The 16935-nt window shown below is 42.1% G+C and overlaps 1 protein-coding gene across 1 annotated transcript in view; it reads right to left on the reverse strand.

Annotated features, from left to right (window-relative positions):
• The window catches only part of ST7 (suppression of tumorigenicity 7), a 272179-nt gene that overhangs the window by 3193 nt on the left and 252051 nt on the right, over positions 1–16935 (reverse strand). Inside the window, exons 13-14 of the mRNA XM_012652738.1 lie at positions 7639–7731; positions 4739–4878 (exon numbers count right to left, since the gene is read on the reverse strand). Of these exons, the coding sequence (XP_012508192.1) occupies positions 4739–4878; positions 7639–7731 (233 nt within the window). The remainder of the gene's footprint in view (positions 1–4738; positions 4879–7638; positions 7732–16935) is intronic.

The following is a 16935-nucleotide window of genomic DNA, read 5'->3' on the forward strand; positions in this document are numbered from 1 at the left end:
CGTTCCAGCCATGGGGGAACTGAGAAAGACTCCCTTGAACTTTTTCGTAGAGAGCCTAAAGTTCTCTCTCGCAGAACCCCAGCTGAGACGTGCTCCCTTCATTGCTAAGACACCTTCCACCTCCGCTGCCTCCCTTCCTCCTCCTCCCCGATCCCACACCCACGAGGAAGAGGCAGATGGTGCAGCGAGACATCTAAGGCCACTGAGGCCGCTGAGCCCTATCACTTAGTCACCAGCGGCTTTCATCAGGAGGGATTATAACAAAGTCTGGAGGAGCATGCATTATTGCTTGGGGTGCTCATTTGTGTTTCTTTACATGTTTGAAAATTAGTTAATACTTCTTGGTCAGAGATCCAACCAATGCACAAAGAGAAACAGCAGTTTCACTTCTAGTCTTAGGGGGAAATTTACTGCCTGAACAGTTCAGTCTGAATGAGCAACACCAGGCAACCCTGCAACAGCCCATCTCTCTCAATGTCCAAAACGTCTGTCCAGAGGGCAGAGATGCATGCTCAAATTTTTAACCAAAATGCCCCATGATTCAATCAGTGTCTTGTGGTGAGAAAAAGCAACTGAACTAATAAAACAAGAGAAAGTGACACTTCAATTGCCTGCTCCTCCTTTTCCTGAAACACCATCACTTAGGAGCAGGTCACGGCTCCCAACATGCTTCCTTAACATCCTCAACGCCTCTGCTTATCTGAATAGGTTCCAGGTGCCCTACAGCAACGGACAATTGACATCGCACTGTAATCAATATCAGACTTCAAAGAGGTCAAGGCCTATAAGTGAAGATGAGAGTCAGGAGTCAGGAGCTCTGTCTCAGGGAAGGAGAGAGACCAGAGGAGGAAAGACAGGGCCCTTGAAAGCCAAGGGTCAGAATGCTGACCTTCTCACATTCTGTGAGCAGTGCTTTGCAATGATAACTTATTTATATGCACAACCTTATCTTGGCAACCAAACATTCTAGGAAGAGTTAGTCCTAAATCACTGAGGTAGATTAGATTACAGGGGAAAAGCCAGTGGAAGCCTCTCTTTTTACTGTTTGCCAGTGGTTCTCACTTCCCCCTGGCCTTCCTTACTGGCAGCAAATCTACTGTAAACACACTGGAGAGTTCTCAAGCCTGGGGGTGACAGAGCAATCTCTCTGCATCTACTAAAAGTCATTATCCCAGGGACATTATCTCAGGAGAGGGCTGAGAAAACCACTTTCACAAGCTGCAAATGGCCGCAGGCAGCCTCTAGGGCAGTTGCCAGATAACCCGTGGGGTGCTTGGGAGGGCCCTGATGAGGTGACCAGGGGAAGATGTGGAGAAGACTCTGGGGGTGGGGAGGGAGGCGGGCTTGTCTCGTTCAGGCCATCCATCTTCCTTCCCCAGGAAGTCTGTGGAAACTGCTAGACCTTAATGAAGAGCAAGATGCATGTCATTCTCCAGACGTTTCAAAGCAAACTTTTATCTAAACTACATTTGAAAATCATGGGTAGCTGACCAAACTACCACACCTTGGTAGAGTATAAAATATGGGGACCCTAAAGGCAAATTCATATTTTATTCAATCATTTGGAAACATTAAATGAAAAGAGTGGCCTGTTGTCTACCATTCATAATGAACATCCCTCTCCCTCTCCCAGGAGGGTATTGGGGAGGAGAAGGGACAGCCATACAGCCTTTCCTAGAGAAAGTCACGTTCTACTTACTGTCCCCCGCACCTTCCAATCCCTTTGCTGGGCAATGCAGTCTCAGGCCATCAGTCCTTTCATTCAGTAAGTACAGTGGTTCTCAGCCCTGGTTGCACACCTGAGTCACCAGGGGGAGCATTTGACAACTCGGATGCCCATGCGGACCCCAGACCATCCCTGGGGAAGGGTCGGGCATCAATAATTTTTAAGCTCCCTTGATGATTGCAAGGTACGGCCCAACTGAAGCCACTGGCTCCTGGAAAGCGTTCCTCTGAACAGCTCTGACAGCACACCACGCAACTACAAATGGTTTCTCAAATGTCTAGCTTTCTTGAGACCGGTGTCCTTGGAAGGAAATGTGGTCCTCAATCAGCATCAGAATCAGCTGGGGTCTTTGTTAAGAACACAGATTCCTGGGTGTTAATACTCAGGATTCTGAACTTCTGGTGGTGTGGCCAGGTCAGCGTACATACTAGAGGCTGAGAATCTCTGTACTGATCCTAAACTCCCACTAAGTGCTATCAGTAAGTTTAATGAAGAAGACTGAACCAATGACATACCTTTACAATACGCTCTAAAAAATATTTAAGGGAGAAACAAAAGGGGGAACAGTAATTGTCTAATGTTATAAATATATCCTTATTTTAAATTTTACCAAGTTATACTCTAATCTACTCAGTTTTGGCAACTACTTTTACTCAGAGGTTGGCTACAGAGTAGAAGAAAATAATGGATAGTCTAGGTCCATAAGCTAAGGAACATCCATGGTGGCAGCTTGGGTGATACTAGGTTTAGAAATCATGTCATGTACAGAAGACTTTAGGAAATTTAAGATATTGTACCTGGAGGAAAGAGAAGGTAGTCAGTTAGAGGTGGCCATGAATAAATGAGCAGTCCTAAAAATTTGCAAGAGGAAGTAGACCTGTTTGGCGCACTCTCAAAGTGTAGAATAGGAATAATAAGTGGGAATTAAAGGGGTGCAGATTTTAGTAGTATCAGGAAGAGTTCTGAGTGATCCAATAATGAAGAGGGCTTTGATGTTAAACAGGTAAGCTCCCATGGCTGGAAGTATTCAAGATGAGTCTGTCGCCATTCAGGGTCACTGTTAAAGACAATTTGCTTAAGATCCCTTTCAACTCTAAGAGGCTATGATTGTAAGTATAAAAGAAGAGAAGAAGTGCTAAGCTGTATCTGATTTTTACATTGATTCTTTCTGCAGAGACCACTACCATTTATTTATTTAATAATCATTTATTGAAAACCTACTATGTGCAAGGCACTGTGCAAAGCTTTGGGGATACAGAGATGAGGAAGACACAGTCCTGCTCTCAAGGAGCTCACATTCTAAACAGGGACAGACAAGTTTTCAACAATTGTAATATAGTACAATAAATGTGATAATACAGGTATTCATGGAATACTGTGGGATCATACAGGAAAGACATCTAACTCAGCTTAGGTGACATTTAAAGAAAGCTGAGTATAAAAGAATGGAGAGGTGTTAGTGGAGTCGGCAAGTGGGGTGGTGATGGCGAAGGGCATCCCAGGCGAAGCAAACAGCACGTGCAAAGGCAACGAGGCATACAAGAACCTGTGCATCTGTGAGTCACTCTGGCTGAAGAGCAGTGTCTGTGCAAGAGTTGGGAGATATGAGGCTGAAGAGACAAGCAACGGACAGACCATAAAGGGCCACTGGATGCCATGCTAACAACTGGGACTGGGTCCTGAAGTGGGCGGGAAACCACTGGAGAAATTCAAGCAGGGAAGTGTCATGCTCAGATGTGCAATTTGGAAAGAAAGATTGGTGGAGCACCAGACCGAAAGCAAGGAGACCAGTCAGACTACTGCAGGAGTCCAGGCAAGAAAGAACAAGGACCTAGACTAAGAGAGATGCTGTGGGAAGAGGAGGAGGGAGAGAAAAGGGGAATCACATATACTGAATGCCTAGTTGCTTAGTAGGTTAGAACCAACAGACTGTGAAGGCCGAGACAGACAGGATGCGGGAGTGAGAAAAGGAAGAGTTTTGGAGGGCTGCCGGGTTTCTGGCTTGAGTCACTGCGTGGATGGCAGGGCCACTGGTGGATGTCAGGAATACAAGAGGAGGAGCAGTTTTGGTGGGGGGGGAAGAAGGGTGATGAGTTCAGTTTGGGAAATGTTGAGATTGAGGTGCCGGTGGGATTTCCAGTTCATCTTCAACACGCATGAAAATACTCTTGCAATTCCAGTCCCTGAGCTCTGCCGAGCAGAAAATGTCAATCATCTGGAAAGGGATTAAATCAACCCAGCCAAGTTAGAAATCATCCTTTCTAATTCCACTTGCCTTGAAGTCTGGATGGAGTTCCAGGGAAACAACTGATACTCTTTTCCTTATTCCTTCTGTTTGAAACTCATCTGTGGCAAAATCAGTAAACTTATCCTCACTGCATGGGCAAGTTGAAATGGTTTGTTTCAAACAATGGTTCTTGGCTGTCAATGCAGATGCCTTTTCTTATTATATTAAAGCTCCTCTCCACAACCTCCTTAAAGATTCTTAATGGATTTCCACATTTCTAAATGTCATGTCAGTTTACTTCTTAATACTACAAGCCTTTCACACCCTCTCAGTTCATTCCCTTAACAAGCCAAGGGTTTGTAGCCATTAAAAAAAATATTTAAATCATCTTTATAAACGTAAATCTTATCCTTCATGAAGGAAAGACCTATATATCCAAAGATTAGAAATAATGTCATTCAGTTTACACAAAACTGAATAATTTCCCACACATTTTTTATTTTCTAGGATACCCTAAATTATTTCATCCTTTTGGACTCATGCAGTTTTTAGAGACTGCTGAGAATCTGCTTTGTAAAATGAGGCAAGAGATGCATTGACAACCTATGCTCTCTCATTTGACCCTTAACCTTCTGGTTCCACTGATGATAATGAAAATTAAACAGTGAGCAAAGATCTCTACCGGCTCGTATCCATCTCTACGCGACAGTCCCCTTTTTCTCTCATGTGACTTCCCCCGCTGCCCCTACCCACTCCCTGAGGCCGCCCTCTAGGCAAACACTCACAGCTTTTGCGAAGACGCCCATGAGCTCTGGGAACTGGTGTGTGAGAAGGGCCAGCATGGCTGTGAAGGAGCACAGTCCAGCAGTGAAGAGAATAAAGAAGGGAAGCTCCTTCTTTGGGTAAACTGAGACTTCATGGAAAGCTGTGGAGGAGACCAAAAGGGAAATGTTAGGACTGCAATGAAATACATTCACAGGGAATTTATATACGGTGGGGCTGGTTCTTCAGAGCTTTAGAAAGAGTCTGAAGCCTGTTGGAAATGAAAAAGGTAGGGTACTTGACATGCCAGCGCCAACAGCTGATCTGGCCTTTGGCTGTCCAAGTCCACGCCCAACCTTTAGTGTTCTAGCTGGAGGCATGATGGGGCTAATCTGGGGAAGTCACACATAAGTGGGCAGGGATAGACAGTAGTACCATTTATGCCCAGTGTATAGTTTTCATTTCTCAAAAGCAAACACAAATAAACAAAACTTTATTCAAATTATAAAGTACATGTTCATTGTACAAAACCTGGAAAATCCAAAATCAAGTATACTGAAAAAAAAAAAAAATCCCCTGTCTACACTTTCACCCTCCTGTATTTTTTAAGTCATCATAATGAGGCGATATTAGTTTATCTTGTATTTTTTCCTGGCACACTCTAAGCATGTCAGTGGAGGGCGCCGCCCTGATAGAGACATTCCGCAAGGACCTCACATGCTGGCCTATTTAACTCACAAGGGGTGAAGGGCAAGGTGGCTGGGGTTATCTGCAATTGTAGGAGACACTTGATGATAAATATACTTCCAACAATCACCGAAAAAAAAAAAAAAAGCTGGTGCTTTTTTTTTTTATGAGAGTGCCTTTCATAACTATTACACTTCAAACACTGAGTTTGGGGAAAACCAAAAAGCTGTGGTACAAAGGCCAAGAGGATGGGCTCCTTCTTTCTGCTCTTTCTGCGGCTGCCTGTGACTGTCTGGGCTGACAGGGTGCGGCCAGAGGAGGTAGGGCTGGCTTGCACAGAGGAGAAAGAACCACCTGCTGGGCCCTGGCAGACTGTGACCTTGCAGGTGAGCAATATCCCCACTCTAACCAAAGGATCCAAGCGCACCATTTTCCTCAGGAAATACAAGAGCTGCAGGCCTTTCCTCTACCATTCGGCTCTTGTTACTCAGAGCCCTAAACAGCAACCCACACTGCTGAAAACCGAGGGTAGGCAGGATTAGGGAGGGACAAAGCACATGCAAGCAAGCCCACCTGAACCCAGGTAGGTCGGCTAGGATTCAAACACAGGGTGGAACCATGTTTCGCTCGGGGCCCAATGTGGCAATAGTTATACTTTTAATGTGCAAAATATGGGTAGCATTTAAAACAACCTACTCTCATCATATCCTCACCCCCAACACCCAACCCAAAAAAGACTTTGGAGGGAGATCAGACTTGGACCACTGCATTCAATTAAATAAATGTGAGCCATAATTTTCTATTTTAGGCTTATAAAGATCATCCCTATAAAGTTTCTTTTAAGGACTGTAATCTTGTTCTAGTAACTAAACTATCCCCATGGAAACTTAATCGGGCATAATTAAAACACTTAAAAACATTGTACTTTTCAGAAAACTGAAACTTTTAACAAGGATCTCCCTGAAGGAGGAGTCAAAAGGTAAACTAAGGGCCCACAGCATGGATTTCTGAAATCAAATCTAATGCTGTGTGGGGCACCAGCCCCTTTTTCACGATAAAACTTGGACAATGAGGAACACATCACTGAGATCTCCCTAAGTAACAAATCTCACATTGGGTCTGGCTGGCAAGGAAACAGGTCAGGTACCTCCTGCTACCTCAATCTGATGACAGCAATTTAGTTCTGCACCCAGATCCCACCACGTCGGAGATTTATGACTGGTTCAATAATGCTGGCATTTGAAAATTTACTATGCACCCAGGGCTCCAAAGTTACACTATTCCTCTGGGCGAAGTATGTATATACGTGACAGCTATGAGATATTGATATAACTGTGCCTGGTGAAAGAAAGTAGGCGGGGGTTGGGGGTAGGAGAAAGAATAGCAAAGAGAGTATAGCCAAAATTTGGAGCTTATTATCTGAGGGAGAAAAATATGTCCTAAGTCAGGGCCACATGAAGAGCCTGGACATGATCCTTGTACACAGTATGATTTGATAATAACTATTTAGCCTGAATTGTCAAAACAATGTTATATTACAGTAAACCAAAATAATATTTTCCACATGTGGTATGGGCCATTAGCCTGCTAGCCTGTAAGGTACTCGAGGGCAGGGTTTTCCTTTGTGTGCTTTTACACAGTGCTGAGGCTGCATGTGTGCTCAGCACATGTTACACCAACTCCCCAGTGCGAGCCACAAGACACTCATGGGAAACCCCTCTGGCCAAGAGCACTGCCTCGCCACAGAGAGCTCTCGGTACCCCCCACAACTCCGCCTCTGCTGGCGCTGCCAGCATGCTGGTGCTGTCCTCCCATCCGTGACTCATCTGCAGCTCTCTCTCAAGTCAGCACTTCCTCTTCAAGCTCCAGTCTGTGCAGCCCACCACTGGCCAGCTGGAGAGCCCAGGCTGAGCCCTCACGATGGAGCAGCCCAGCGGACGGCAGCCCCAAACCAGGGGTCTCTGTAGTCAGGCCAATCAGCGCATGAGGCTTCTTCATCTCAACTTCAGTCCTTTGGCGTCTTTCCCTCTGATGAATTTGGAGAGGCTTGGAGGAATAGGAGGCCAAACCCACTCACATAATTCACTTTAATACATGTGCTATCAAACAAGGACAGGGTTGGGAGAAAAGTAATAAAAGACCAGGAACAGTATAAACATTGATCATTCCCATCTCTTCGCATCCCCACCTTTCGTCACGCCACCCCCCTTACTGGCTGAAGAAAGGTGAGACTTACATGGAAGCAGCTCTCGGTCTGCTGTTTCTGTACAGATTGGGTAAGGATAAAATAGGTGCCCCTTTTCCAAGGGATAAGGGATCATCCGAAAAGCTGAAAAGGAGAGACAATATGTTAGATATGTTCAATATGTCCAATATTTGTCTCATAACTTCCCAACTTCAAAAAGGGACTTCTGAGCAGTTTTATAACAGAGAACACTTCTACAAAGGAGGCAAGACTTACCCAACTAAGTCACGTGCCAGATAAAATGTCAGAGATAAATTGTGATATGTTACTCACACATTAATCTTACACTATATGTTCTGGGCAAACCTCACAAAACTGGGTGGGGATCGAGGTGCAGAGGGGTAGGGAAGCCATCAATACCAATGCCCAGGGCTTCCTCACCTACAAAGCATTATTAAAATGTTATAGGCACTAGTTCAGTATGGCTAAACCAATGGTAACAATGCAAAAAACCTGGATTGAAATGCTTTCCCAAGAAACAAATGTGAATTGACTTGGTGAATGGAGCTTTCTACAGATGTGTAAATACGAATGATACTCTACCATGTCTATATAAAAAATATGTTTCAGTGGATTAGAATTCCAACCAAGATGGATAAAAATGAAAGTCTAAAAATGTATGACTTAGGAGGTATTTCTAAACTTTATGAAACTTTTAAATCTTCAATATCATGTGGGGAAAAATGGATCTGGAGAGGTTGATTATCTGTACTTTGACGATATTAGGCCACCTAAATTCTGCTTTTGTGACATCAGATGACATTAGGCCTCACACTGAATTATGGCTTTCCAATCAATCCATCCCTTCCCATTATCGAACGCGTTACTCTCCCTGGTACAATGTCATCAGCATGTTAGTCTCACTGTTCCTATGAGCAGTGTGCATGGAGGTAATTTTTCTTCAACAGATGTCCTTTAACTACAACACAATGTAGATATAAAATATAAAAGCTACACTGGGAATGTCAGATAACAATCCTTGCCTTCATGTACGTCAATGAGGAATGGTGGCAACACACACCAATATTCTTAGTTTTAAATGCTACATCTCAAGGAATCGTAGCTATATCCTCAGCTGTGTAATTACCAAAGCCTTCTCGAAATGCTGTCAATGTACATATTTATCTTTTGCATACTTGTTTCAAATAGGAATCAGAAACAAAGAATGTTCTCCCTCACAAGAAATGACAAGGTTCCATTGTAACCAGCATCAGCGCACATATGGTATTTATTCTGGTGTCTGAATATTATTTAAAAGTAAAAACATTATGTATGTGATCCCAGCATTTGGAATGCAGTCCATCTACACCACAGTGGTATCACTCTGAGGTTACAGCACATTGCCACGGAGAATATAAATCACTATAAATGTGGGATTAGAGCAAAGCCAGTTTGCTGGCAGTGTGCTGAGGTAAAAATGTTATCAATTTTCCTCTCGTAACAGAAACCTCTTAAACAGAGATTAAAACATTAAAAACACCCCCAGACTTTAACTCTTCCTAAAATGAAAGGCTCACCCTAGTTCAATCAGACCTTTTCTTTCATGCAAACAAAGATGACTTTTGCCCGTTAGAACAAGCAAGAGACGCGTTCCTTGCGCAGGTTGTTAACACACAAAGATCACTGGAAGGAACCAACATCTCTCTCTCTCTCTCATTAGAACTAGACTTTCAAAGGAACAAAAAAACCTTCACAAAAACAAAAACAAACCTTTTAGTGACTTTATAGGATACACTAAAATCTCTTCTGGGAAGCACTGAATTTGAATTTAAACTACAACATGGCAGGATTTTAATACTATTTCCCACAAATGATGGCTGCTACGAAAGCATCTGAAAAATGTGGAAAAACCTACATGGGAAGCTGTTTTTTTTTTTTTTGAAATCCAGATTCTCCATGTGCAAAAAGACTGTTGTAATTAAGAATCTGTTCAGGTTCACATGATCGAAATGAATGCTCAGTTTTCAAAGTGGCTATAAATTTGAATGCTAAATTTTATTCAAAATCAAAGTCGTTTTACACTTCAGGGAGCGATTTTTTAAATGAAATATAGGAATGCAAGATCTTCAGAGTGCTCAAGCATAGAAATCTAATGGTTGGTTGGGGTCTTGTCAGTTAAATGCTAAATGTTTTTTACTCCAGTATTTGGCATGAATACAGAATTTTGTGTATCAAGTTAAGTCTTTTCCTTCTTCTAATTGGTTCTGTTTTTTTGTTTTTTTTCTGAGGGTAGAAACACTGATTATATATAACTTAAAAAAGAGTGTATACACATTTCCTGGATTGCCCTCCACCCATGATTGTAAAGATGCTTATGGTGCTCTTAAAATCTCTCTTTCTCATGTCAGTTGTCATTTACATTGAGTTCATAAAATAATATTAAGGCTTTTGGCTTCACTAAACAAAAGCAAATACAATTTCTGCTTGCAATTCTAGCCTTTACCCACCCTGCTGTGCAGGGTCCAGCAAAGTGTGAGATAAGCAGGGGAGGTCTGCAGAGAGCAGGGAAGAGGCACTGCACAAGCCCTGCCAGCTTCACCTCCCACCTCCTGGTCCCTTTCACTGTTAAGACATGCAACTGCTCCACGAGAGCCACGTGGCTTTAGCCAAATGTCCAGAAAATTTGCAAGTCCAAGTATTAAGAATCCACCGATTTGGCGGTGCAATTAAGAATGGTAAAAGGTCATTTGAACAGATCCTATTTTATGAATGACTACAGACCTTCTAAAAATCTTTGCCTGAGAAAAAAACACATTGCAGAGGCATTAAAAATACACATGTATTTGGTAAAAACAGAACAAAAAGGCTAGGCGATTCAGAGTTAACACAAGATATACAAATGACATCCCTGCCTTTTTCCTTTGTGTGCCACGCCTTCCCCTACATTGATTTTGGTTGTGCCTTTGTTGAAAGGTCACAATGAAACTGGGAACTAGTTCATGACTACATCATGGCTCCACAATCAGTCTGAGGCATGACACTGCTTCCTTCTTCTACCCCTGACCAGACATGCTTTCCAGGCCCCAAGCCTATCAGTCATGAGTCATTCATGCCCTCCACCCATACCGGTGAAAGACTCAGCAGAACCAAAGGATAGACAGAAGGATGGATTACACCAACAAGTTAATTCTCCCAGCGACTGCTCATGACCTCTCACCCTAGCCATCATATAGACAGGGATGGAAGGTAATTTTTGATATTTTATCTGTCCATGATGCCTTTTCAAAGAGTATCTCAGAGAACTTTATACAGATTATTGGTAATAAAGAGAACTGAGTTTGAATCTCAGCTCTACCTCATACAATCATTCACTCACCAAAATGTGAATGCCCTCTTACATAGTAAGATACAAAGGTGAGCCAAGCACACACTGTCCTGTACTCGTGGAGCTCACTGCCAAGAGCAAGAAACATGATCCAATAATCATAAAAGTAAGTGTAAAATCCCCTCTGTGATGAGCGCCTCGAAGGAGAGGGCTGTGGTGCTGTGTGTATCCACCCGGGGAGCAGCAGAGGTGATAGCTAAAGGATGAGTAGGACCTGGCTAGGCTAACAAGTGCATGACTTCGGGTGGGTCATTAATCTGTGTCCCAGTCTCTTCGTCTGTAAAATGAGAATACCACAGACCTCACAAGGCTGGTAAAAGGACTAAGTGTGAAAGCAGAGGTCAAGGTGTCTGCACACTGGGCCTGGCTGCTCAATGAAGGTTTCTCAATGAAGAGAGGTAAGAAAAGTAGGAATTCTAGACCTAGAGTTCCTACTTTCTCCATTAGGTCATATTGTAGCTTATAAGTAAAAATGCTGCTTGTTTGTTAACAATTACAAATGCAAATGATAGTACATAAAATTATCATCAAATTGCAAATTTAATGTTCTTACTTTTAACTACAGAGTAGGTAACAGGCCATGAAGGCCACTTGTCTTTAGTGAGGCATTTGGTGCAGCAATAGAGAAAATTCAAAAGTCAAAAGGCTGGGTTGTGATCCACATTCTTTCAGTATCTAGTTGTGTGGCCTTGGGAAAATTACTTTCCCTTGGTTGGATTAAATCACGTACCACTCCAATTTTGATTTACAGCAGACTCACTAACTTGTTAATGATCCTCAATACTCTTAACACTCTGTTCCTACTTTCACGATAGTACTGCTTGTATTCATGCTGCTATCTACCTATATCATACTATAGATATATATATATTGCTTATATACACTACCTACACACACATTAATATTTCTCTCAAAGCACTTCAGAATCTTATTTATCTTGGTATCCCCAACACAAAGCCTAGCACAAAGGAGGTGGTCAATAAATGTCTGTTGAATAAACTAATCGATGAACTAACGCACAATCAGGCTGAGACAGAATTTTCCCATTAAAAACGCAGGAGGATCCAAATTAGAGCCAGTCATTAAGACTGAATAAATGAAAGGAGCAAGGTAGCTCCACTAGGTGGGGAAGCATCGTTGAATGTCTGAGTACTGGCTATTAGGGTAAGTTAGCTATGATGTTCCGACCAAGGACTTTAACTGATCGTTGCTTTCTCCCAAATTATAAAATTGAGCCTTGGATCTACCGGGAGGTGGTTTCTCTTTAGCAGTGCAAAAGATGCCAGCCTTGTGGAGGAAAGGTTTGGTTAGAGGAAGTGCCCTAAGAACCACATCTTACAGTGAGAAGCATTTGCCATTAGGTTCAAAGAGAATAAATTAGAATCATAATCTCATCCTATGCTTCAACAATGGGCCATTTTCCCCTCTCAAAGGAAATATTCTGCCTTAGTCCCCCTAAAAAACACCACCTTCAAATCTTATACATTATTTAGCAGATTCTTTGGGGGGAAAAAAATCTCCAAAAAGAAAATAAAGAGTCTTACTTGGTCAAGTAGAAAAAATGGAAACAAAGAAAGGCTAAGTAATTCACCCGATGGCAGACTACTCTTCTGATACATAGAACTAGAAAATTAAAGTTCACAGTTGCAGTCGGCAGGCAACCCTGCTTTATAAAATAAATAAGCCAAAACAGAGCCTTGAAAAGATCAAGGTCTGTGGGAAATAAGGCCACATCAGTATTTAATACAGGTAAAAAAGGAAGATGTGCCATTTAAAATAGGGCCCCATAAGGTTGCAATACCATTATGAATAAGACCCAGTTCATATGAGAGCCTTTATTCCTATATGTTTTTTATATTCAACTCATACTTGCAGTATGCATGTGTGTGAGGATAACCAGAGCCTACAGTGTTTAAAATAAGTATAATTCAGATAAGGTGGTGTAATGAACTAAGAAACTTATTATAAAACCTTATAAATTAAAACTTTTGCCCTTTCTTAATTGTCTTGACATTGAGGAACATAATATGTAATTTCAGGGGTTGGGACAGTGATGAATCAAACATTTTGGAAACCTTTGAAATGCTGATGTATTTGTGGTTGAGGATTCAGGGTTTTTTTCTTAAGCCACCATATGTTTCAAACCCAAACAAAATCTTCCATGCATCAGCTGGACTTTGGGGTTTTATCAGAAATGGGAGTTTTTTCAGCTTGATTGGTAGAAAACTCACTTAATTCTACCAATTAAAGATGACTAACGCTCCAACATAATAAATTCATTTAAAAGCAAAACAAAATACACTCCTACCCCCAACCAATACTTTTGACAGAACTAAGAATTTTTTTTTTAATCATCGAAAGATAAATTAACTAATAATCATTTTTAACATGGAACCTGGTGAAATTAGGGACTGTTACCTTTCTCCCTGAATTCTCTTTCTAATGAAAACAGGAATCTGGAAGGGAGTTGGGGAATGGTCTTAAATTTCAGAATGAAGAAAAAAATGATTCAAAGAAAACCTAAACGATGAGGCTGGAGATGTCAAGAGGCACCACCAAGTGGTATATGGCGGGAAGTGCAGCCTCCTCTGCTCAGGCACAGGAGGTCCAGGCGAGGCCAGCTGACCTGAGGAGAGCCGTGGCAACTGCCCTGGAGCCATCCACCTGGGGTGGGCGGGGTATGGCATTCAATATCATCTGTGCTTCACGCTTCCCAGGACTAGGTAAGTTAAGTGAATTCTAACATAAGTAGCTGAGTCAGAATTCTAATCCAAGTCCTCTGATTTAAAATCTAGAGCTCTGAAACTCCATTTAATTTAACTTAGACTGGATGCAGATCTAGAAGTGATGTCAAAAGGGTGCATACAATCGTCTGGGGTTAGAGTGGTAATTCTTTTCTAAATTGCATGACAGATTTATAGCTTTGTTTTCAAAAAGGACTAAAAGCAGTTGTAATGAAGGATTATTTTTTCTATGTATGTGTATATACATATATGTATATATATATACACACACATATTTATGCTTGTAGAAAATATACACGCTTGTGGCAGAAAATTTGAAAAATACAAATACGAATTAAAAAAAGGAATCATTTAGAATCTACGACTCAGTAGTAACCACTTAAAACAAGTGTATTTATTTCCAGTCTCCTTCCTTCTTTTATAAGTACATATAATTATAAAATTGGTCTTGTTCTATATTTAAAATGTTTAAGTCAATGTTAAACAATAAAATATAATTTTACATAGGATGATTAACTTTGTAATCACTAGGAAGACCAGGTGTAGTAAGAATACCCTAGCCTGTAAGAAGCAATATAAATTTAAGTCGTGGGCTTCCAAGCAAATGTTTTGGAGATGACTGATCCTTGTATCCTTAATCTACTCAGTGCAGTGAAGGAAAAGTGAACTTGGATTAACATCCTGTCTCTATCAACAGTGGCTGCAGGACCTTCAACAAGTCACTGATCTCAATGAATCTGTTTCCTCTCTTGGAAAATTGAGATGGTCATCTCTGTCCTGCCCACCTCGCAACATTATCAGGAGGCATAAGTGAAATGATGTAAATGAAAACTCTGTAAATTACCCAGTTATGCAAACATTCTTCAAGGTTTTTGGCCTTCCTGAGCATTAGTAAGTACTTCTGCAGTTCTCTTTTCTAAAATTGAATGTCATGGCTCTCTTTTTGAAAAGGGAATGGCAGTGTAACTGATTCTGGCTGGGATCACGATTACCTGATTTTCACAAACACTTCCCCAGAGTGGTTCCTATTTATCTGTAAGGATCAAATGCAGAATTTCCCTTTCCTAAAGGCACCTGATTGCCTTGCTATACTGTGTTACGTCTAAAAATCTGCCCTCTCTTTCTATCCTAATAAAGCATTCTACTGATCTAATTGGAGGAAATTAACTTCCCTTATACTGCTTCCCTGCTTGATTTTGCAGCCCCCTATGTCACTTCACATTTCTCTCCATCTCATTGTCCTTCCAGTTGAGCAGAGCACCTCCCCATTGTTATCTGATTACAACGATAACTAATTTCCAAACAATTTCCAGTTGCTTCTCATAGGATTTTAATTTTTTTATGGTGGTGCCATTCCTAACACCATGTCTTGATCACCCCTTGCCCTGCCCCTTTTTAATCCTTCCCATAGGATTGGTAACTTTTTTATTAATTGGATCTAATTGATAAGGTTCTTCTATTGTTGTTTCCAAGATGCCAGTTTACAAACATGTTCTTATTTGGTAAGCTGATTTGCCCATTTAATTTCTCCACAACTAATACTAGGTGAGGCCTTCCATGTTCAATCCTGCTGGGCTTCTCTGCCTCTTTCTCATGCTTAAACAGAACTTTCTTTTGTCTCTTTCAGATAGAAACCTTACATGCAGCAGGAAGCCCGAGCCAGAGGGGACTGTGCGCAGGCCCACACACAGCGAGTGGGGAGAGCGGCGCGAGTGGGGTGGGGAACCTGTGGCCTTGGGGCCATGTGTGGTCTTCCAGATCCTTGAGTGTGGCCTTTTGACTGAATCCAAGTTTTACAGAACAAACTGTTCCGTGAAGCTTGGATTCGGTTGAGGGGCCGCACTCGGGGATGTGGAGGGCCACATGTGGCCTTGAGGCTGCAGGTTCCCCACGCCTGGCCGGCCACCAGGAGTATGTCATTACACTGACCGAGCAGGGGTGGAAGCATCGATCAAATCAACATGTTTCCAGTTATAAACAGTAAATTATGTAAGTAGAGCCACTATTAATTTTCTGAAGAAATATTTTCAAAACTAAACAGAAACCTTTCAATCAACTTGAAGCCCCATCTCTGTCGGCTTATTTTCACCCCATCCCACTTTGCTCCCCCCACCTCCCTTCCTGCACCAACTTGGATTCCTGCTGGGTTAGGGAAGGGCAGGAAAAGGGAGGAGCAGATGATTATCAAAATGAAAATGGAAGCAGCAAAGATAAACAGAGCGAAAGGATTGAAGACACTTGTTTGTGAGGCTGATCAGAGCAGGGGTGAACTAGAAAAAAATTATCAGAAAACTTTAATATTTATTGTTTTGTTTCCTCATGAGAGGGGAAAAAAAAAACCCACGCTACATGTTGTACTTGCTTTGCTTCAATTAAAGCTAGCAGAATGTCAATGCACATGTTGTCCAATAATTCGTAGTCTTGGGCTTTTTTTCCTTAATTTACATTCCCCCAAACAGCCCCACCTCTTACCATTTCTTCACACAGTGTCGTTGCTTACGATACTGTCCTAGTTCCTCAAGGCTTGGTTCAGCTCTCATCTGACTCATAAGGTACCCATGACCCCTCCACCCCATGACCTCTCACTTCTGAAAAATCACTAGGCAGCTGCCACATGCTGCTAGATGACATGCTTCTCCAAGGCAAGGAACATGTCTCATTTGCCATTAGAGCCTCTTCTCCTTACACAGAATGATAATATCTATAGAGAGCACGTACTCAGATTTATTAATATTTACCCCTCCATCTATCTACCAGGCATTTATCCATTAACACACAAATGCTACACCTCCTACCAAAAGCCAGGGTCCAATGGCCACTGCTCTTGTTTTGAAACATAACTGCCACGACTTTGTGTGTGGCTAACTTAGCTTCAGTGGAGGGTACCTGTGGCTCTTAGCCAGCCCTCCCATAAAGGCCATGAAAACGTGGTAATCAGAGTCCGTCATGAGGCCTAACCCCATGCTAGAGATTACCATGATGTGGAAGGGCTGTCCGAGTCTCAAAGAAGGTTTTCAGGGTGGTGGAGTGCTCCTCTGCCAGAACAGTCCAGATTCACCGCATCTGCTGCATAAACTAGCCTTTCTGAGCTGTGGAGATGGCACAGTAATACCCACCAGGAAATGGGGAAATGAGAGAGCCTAAGTCATTAACTGTCTTATGTCTTCGTTCAGGGCCATCAGAGAAAACAAGAGCTATATAGATGTAAATTTTCATTAT

This window comes from Propithecus coquereli, unplaced genomic scaffold (assembly GCF_000956105.1).
Source record: "Propithecus coquereli isolate 6110/MARCELLA unplaced genomic scaffold, Pcoq_1.0 Scaffold4, whole genome shotgun sequence".
Lineage (NCBI taxonomy): Eukaryota > Metazoa > Chordata > Mammalia > Primates > Indriidae > Propithecus > Propithecus coquereli.